General features: G+C 34.7%; 1 protein-coding gene across 1 annotated transcript; it reads right to left on the minus strand.

The window, feature by feature from the left end:
• Nucleotides 1-374: 374 nt before the first annotated feature.
• On the minus strand, nucleotides 375-6711 carry LOC116288224 (jeltraxin-like). Its single transcript, XM_031694991.1, has 5 exons — nucleotides 6648-6711; nucleotides 2291-2532; nucleotides 1984-2089; nucleotides 1610-1847; nucleotides 375-832 (listed from the first exon to the last, which is right to left on the minus strand). Exons 1-5 carry the CDS (start codon nucleotides 6709-6711, stop codon nucleotides 502-504), a joined length of 981 nt encoding a protein of 326 aa, XP_031550851.1. The 3' UTR covers nucleotides 375-501.

Here is a 6711-nt window from a genome sequence, read left to right on the forward strand (position 1 = left end):
AGATCAAATTCACATTTCCTAATTTCTGCTGACTCATCAACTTAGTCCAAGTTAGGAGGTTTCCTTCCTGAGTTGGACATTTGCTGGCGAGATCAGATATTTCAGAGGCCGTCAGGACCTTGTCCCATATGTTCAAGTTTGTGAGATTGCCATTAAAAGTTTGCGCTGCATTAAATCCTCCTCTGTAGCTACCTTGGTCCTTACCAAGTACAAAAAAAAAAAAAAAAAAAAAAATACAGAAAATGAAATACAATACAAAAAAAAGAGCAATGCTGCCACGAGGAAAAACATTTGGCCTAAAGTGGTAAAACACGATTATGTTTATTTATAATGAATTAAATTATATTATTGTATATAGTAAGTTAATTGCACGTTGTAAATGTAATATCTAAAGCAAACAAAAGTATATTTGTTGATTTTTAAGACTGCTTTCTGTTACACCAGGTCCACCTATTCAACCTTCCTTCCTAATAATTTACTATTTTGTCCAATCTTGGCATTTTATTGTGGAACACAGAAAGTAGAGCAGATCAGATTCACGTTTCCTAACCTTGGCTGACTCATCAACTTAGTCCAAGTTAGAATGTTTCCTTCCTGAGTTGGACATTTTCTGGCGAGATCTGATATTTCAGAGGCTGTCAGGACCCTGTTCCACATGTTCAAGCTTGTGAGATTGCCTTTAAAAGCTTGATTTGGATCATAGCCTCCTTTGTAGCTATCTTGATCCTGGCCAAGTACTAAGGCCCCGTTGCCAATCGTCTCACCTGTTGCCACGTTGGCTTTCTCGCCTCTCTTGACTCCATTGATATACAGTACAACGTTACCTGTTACACTTTCCCAAGTGAAAGCAAGATGATGCCAGGTGTTATTAGTTATCAACTGATTTGGATATGTATACTTCGCCTTTTCACTGAAAGACACGATTACGATATTAATCACATCCTTTTTGTTATCACTACCAAATACTGCAATCTGATTGGTTCAAAGGAGTGCGATTAATTCCCAAATCGCATCCTTAGCAGCTCTTAATCGCATTCTAAAGAAAACATTTTTTTAAACAATAAAATAAAACAAAAAAATTAAAAAAAAAAGTTTTTTTTAGATGATTTTTTTGTTCGCATTTAGTTCTTCTACTACATTAAACTGATTATTCTGCACTCTTTCTTGTGCCTTTTTCTTATGTATGATTACAAAAAGGATATGATTAAGTGGTTATTGAATTTCGTGTCGTGCAATTTTAGTCTGAAATCAAACTTGCAATTACAAATCACACTCTCGCTACGCGGTCGTGTGATTTTGTAATCGCGCGTTTGATTTCAGACCAAATTGCACTCCACTCAGTTCAATTACCATCATATACGATATACTATGAAAGCCGTATGGAAATCTCAATGCACATGAGCGGCCCCAACCAGGGTCTTTTCATAACTCTTAAAGCGAACAAACTAAAGAGAATAAAAGGTTGACGAAAAACTCGCTGTCCACCTCTGATGACAACTTGAAAAAAGTCAAGTCTACAAAAAATGGTAGCTAGTAAGCAATAATTGTGAATGGAACGCTTGAAGAATGGACCGAGATAAAATAATTTTAGGCTCAAAAATGTTCTTACCCCCAGTCGTTGTAAATGCATATCTGTGTTAGGGTTGGCTTTAACTTCGCAAGAATCGTGTCCGCTTTTGTCGAAGTTGCGTAGCTCAGCAATGCATGCTGTCCATCTTTTGCAGGATCTATCTGAAACCACATGCTGACAGACAGCATACTCAAACTAACCGGAAAGGGATTTTCAAAGACAACCAAGTCATTAACTGATCCTCCGGGAAAGGACATCACGTAATCAGAGTTAGTTACTAGACAAAAAGAAAAAGTATATAAAGAAAGATGGACACAGATATATATATGTATCTAAATACTTATGGGGTACATCACACAACTCTCCTTTCCATTCATAGGGACACCGACATTTATATCTAACTAAATACTTACTGGGTACATCACACGACTTTCCTTTCCACTGACAGGGACACAGACATCTATCTTTTCCAATTGCATGGAAACACGTACCTCCATTAAGACACGGATCTGATTCACACTGTAAAAAAATAATGAACCGATTAATGGACCAAATGTTAGTTCACTATGATGGATAGGATGAACAAATAGATGATGAGTGGGATAGATTAGATGAAAGTGGATAGGGAGATAGATGTATATGAATAGATGCTTGAATGGATGAATAGATAGATCGGATGGATGGATGGATGGATGGATGGACGGAAAGATGTATGATTACCTTCGAGGCCCTGAATATCCAGCCTTTTCTCATAACTACATTAAAAAAAGAAGAACGAGCGTCGAGTACTTCACCACGACCATCATCCAAGTTATAATTATAAGCATCACAGTTCTCATGAGAGTGACAGCTGTACTGACAGATTACTTCTTTTGTGTTTAATGAGCCAAGTATTTTACTGGTGAGTGTAAGGTCCGAAAATTCCTTGTCAAACTCCTTCCTCTTTGGTTTACACTGCGAAACTAAAGATTAATGAATAATTAATATTCATTATTTCTGAGGACTGCATTGAAGCTGAAGAAGGTGTGAAGGAAAAAAAAAAAAAAAAAAGAAAAAAAAAGACACCACTATTGTATTTTTTAATTGGTACGATATGACGTGAAAAGAAACCAATGTAAAATGTTTGCTTCAATGTAACCGGCATAAAGGCGATGACGGTACTTTGAGTTTAATTTGACTTTCATCTTTGTCAGTTTTTGAGTGAGTTTAGGAATAGTGAATAATAAATAACATAACAAAAACTGACTTGGTGGAGCAAGGTTCCCAAGGAAAATAAACCAGTCTATTCAACCAGTTATCAAATAACCAAGTTGACTAAATACTAAACTAAAAGTACCACCGTTTTATTTACAGGGATCGATGCCAATTTAGATAAATCTGAAAGGCGAAAATAAAATCGGGAAAAATCGACTTATCATTATTTTTGATTCACATATGATGTCATTCATAATGAAAAACAGCGGGAAAAAATAATCAAATTGCACAACAGACTTTTTAAGCGCTAGTCTTTGTTTTTTTTTTTGTTTACTACTATCCTACTTAGTAATTTTTGTCATGTCTACACAACCCACCACAAACCATTTACCCCAGGGAGCACTTTTGTTCTTGAAAACGTTTTTCAAAAAGTTTTAAAAGTCGACATTTTTACTTGAGAAGGAAATCGAAATCTAACCACAGATAATCCTTTACAATATCAGGTTTAGTGATATTTACCTTGAATGTCTTTTATTCAAATCCAAATTTTGGCGCGATTCCGCTGTTTTCCTCCTCTTGTAAAAACACAAAGAAGCTCACGAGTCCTCAACTTTAACTGTTACCGGTTCATTATCTTCGAGCGAAAGTAAATTTGCCAAGTTCGTTTCTCAAAAGTGAACACGATATGCAATACACACAACAATTTTCGTCTAAATCCAAGGCTATTAAGACCGTCCATCTTGAAGGTGAAAGAAGAGGAAAAGTACAAATCAATTTGCCGTCTAAAGGCCGACAATAGCAAAATATTTGCCATTAAAACTGCGATTCTCTCAAATTCGCTGCCATATATGATACCAAAACAAAGCTCACATCCAGCTTCAAAGAATCATGGGATAGTTTTTAGCAAAGGAATACCATAGCTAGTGATTTTGAGTTTTAAAAAAGTGCGGGCCTTGGAGCTCTTTGGCTCACTGTGGCGTTATTCGATTCGAGTAAGAGTTTTGCTTCTAAAACGTCTGTTCGACGATATTGATTTCTAAATACACTCAAAACACACAGAATGGTATTTATTTGAAAATAAAATGGTGTTTAATGCACAAAACGAGCCTTATTTAACGTGTTTTGGCGCTTATAGTTTCATGTTTTGCAAACCTAAGCCGCTGATAACGAGCCCGTGATATGACCGGAATTCTAGCCCACGAATAAATTATATCAAACAGTCAACGGCGAAACGGAAATCGAATCACTGCAAAGAAACAAGTCCTCCTACTTGCGACTTCGGCTCTCGCTCGCGATTTTTTCTGTGCATTTGCAGCTAATTTTGCCTTGACATGAACAAGGAAACCTGTGGTCTGTACACGGACGTACGGACTATGTACGTGAGTACGAACGAAAATGACGTAATAAAGTCATGAAAAATGAGCTTGATGGGTTACCAATTTTTCTTAAGAATGTTGCTCCGCTATTAATGTGCTTAGCATTTGAATATCTTTTGGAATAATTTGTTTGAATAATTGTTAGATTGAATTATCCAATAGATTTCTTGCTGGCAATCAATTAAAACTGCTATTGCTTCCTCCCTTGCTTACCTTAAAAGCAGAGCTTCGATGTATAGAAACGTCATAATAAATTAGCTTTATTTAGACCGATCTTTTTGTTGCCATTATTCTGAAACTCATTAATAATTCATAAAGTAAATGACCAATGGCGACTTAGCATTGTAGTCACCTGTACGCGCCTTGATACTTGATCAAAAATGGATTAAGACACTGATCAAATTACTAATTAAGATACTGATTAAAACACTGGTCAAGACACAAATTAAGAGTCACAAAATGCTTTTATTATCACTTAAATCATAATTGACAGCCTTCTCACTAATTAGCTATATCATAAATTTTTAGATATGTAAATAATGTTCCGTCAAGAAGGTTATTTTGCTCGAAATTAATTATCTAACGTTTGAATTGTTCATAAGAGATATGGTAAGATTATCGCTTTGTTGCTCGTTAGAAATGTTTTAAAATCCGATCTTGAGGAGAGACTCTCTTCTCTTGTTTCAGTTGTGAAGCTTTTGACAGCTTTGGACCACCGTACCCCGGCCAGACTGTTTCTTTCTTTTTCTAAAAAGTTGATTCAGTGTTATTCTTTAAAGTACGGTGGCCCACAGCTGTCACGGTAAAATCAAACAAGAAAACCTGGAACTAGGAAATACAGGCGTTCGCTGATTGGCTAATTCGTTCTGGCCGAGAGAAGTAGAATCACCTGTCTGGATAGCGGTTCATAGTGTACCTATTTAAAGTAAACTTCACTGTTTATCCATTTAGCAATTGTGCAGAAGCTAAAATCTCAGCGGGTTAAAAGTAATTTGTCTTATTTCATTTACTCCTACAATGAAAGTTGACTTAAAATTGAAGAAAAGTTCAAAATCCAATTAAAAAAACTCAATTTGATTGGTAAGTTAGGCATGGTTTAAGCAGGACCACTTTTGCAAAGTTAACCAATCATGATCTTAAGTCAAAACTTTAGCCAATCAGAAAAGAGCAGAATCAGGTTTTTGATAAAGTCTAAATTATTAGTGTTTTGTTTTTATTCTTCGTAAATTCTTAGATATGCAAATAATGTTACGTAAAGAAGGTTATTTTGCTCGGATTGAATTATCTAAAGTTTAAATTGTTCACAAAAAATATGGTAAGATTTTCCCTTCGCTGCTTGTTAAAAATGTTTTAAAATCCGATATCTCGAGGAGAGACTCTCTTCTCTTGTTTCAGAATCAATTAAAAAAGAAGAAAGAAACAGTCTGGCCGGGGTACGGTGGCCCACAGTCGTCACGGCAAAATTAAACAAGAAAACTTCTAGCAAAACAAAGAAAACTCACGGCAAAACAAGAAAACTCTCAGCAAAACTAAGAAAACACATAGCAAAACTAAGAGTGTAATATTGCTTTGCCGTGAGTTAGTTTTAGTTTTTTAGTTTTGCCAAATGACAGTTGTGGGCCACCGTACCCGGGGTGTCTGTAAATAAATATTGGAAACCATGGAAATACAAAAAATTGAATAAAGTCAGTGACAACATTGTATCCAAATATCTTACATTGACCGTAGAATAATAGTTTATTTCTTTTTCTAGAAGGAGAAATTAAAAGAAATGGGACAAAATAAAGCCAAATATCATTGGAAAAAATTGGCCATACATTTGGAATATTTGCTCTTTTCTGTCACTTTCCTCTCTTTTCAAAGCAAAAGGTCGTGCTTAAAAGAATATTTGAATGAACTGAATCCACTTTCGTTTTTTTGCCTAGATAGTCATTATTTTGCTAAAAAATCCAAAAACTGTGGTAAGGGGGCGTGAGCTTAAAATCGTAGCTGACCAAATGTTAACAGATTTTTTCTGATGTTAAAAAATGATTTAAAAACGTAATCTGTGAATTTCTTCAAACTTTTGTTGAAAAATTGCTTTTTTAAAACAAATTTGACAATGTTTTTCCTCTAAATAAAACATGATTTCTAATTACTGAATAAGTGAACTAGATTTTGAAAGCTATAAGGAGCTTAAAACTTAACAATAAAAAAAAAGTAGATCGTGCAAATTGTTATTATTAAAACTTTCTCCACATGCAGAAAAAAAGAGACACCTTTCATTCATAAAATATGATATTCCTGTTAACTGAAATAGTAACGATTGAGGTAATAAAGAATAAAGAATAAAGATAAGATATCTTTATAACTTTTCATAACCAACTTGGTTCTTCTTTATATAAGCAATAATGCGCCACAGCTGTATAGATGGCGGTGAATACCGATAGTTTAATTTCTTTTTTATTACAACAAAAATTTCATAGTCTACAGAACAAACTTTAAAAAAAAATAAGTTCAAAGCTTACCTGTCTTATCTGCTTTCAAGATGAGAATTATCAACGTTACATAGAAAAACAAGGTTAGATCCAT

The sequence above is a fragment of the Actinia tenebrosa genome, unplaced genomic scaffold (assembly GCF_029948245.1).
Source record: "Actinia tenebrosa isolate PJP-AT-01 unplaced genomic scaffold, QUT_ActTen_1.0 PGA_scaffold12__29_contigs__length_12842862, whole genome shotgun sequence".
NCBI classification, from domain to species: domain Eukaryota; kingdom Metazoa; phylum Cnidaria; class Anthozoa; order Actiniaria; family Actiniidae; genus Actinia; species Actinia tenebrosa.

Coding starts and splice junctions, on each gene's coding strand:
- LOC116288224 (XM_031694991.1), bottom strand. CDS start 6,711: ATGGATCTAACCTTGTTTTTCTATGTAACGTTGATAATTCTCATCTTG. Junction 2,090..2,290: donor GGATATTCAGGGCCTCGAAG/GTAATCATACAT, acceptor ATTTTTTTACAG/TGTGAATCAGATCCGTGTCT. Junction 1,848..1,983: donor AAAGTCGTGTGATGTACCCA/GTAAGTATTTAG, acceptor CTTTTTGTCTAG/TAACTAACTCTGATTACGTG.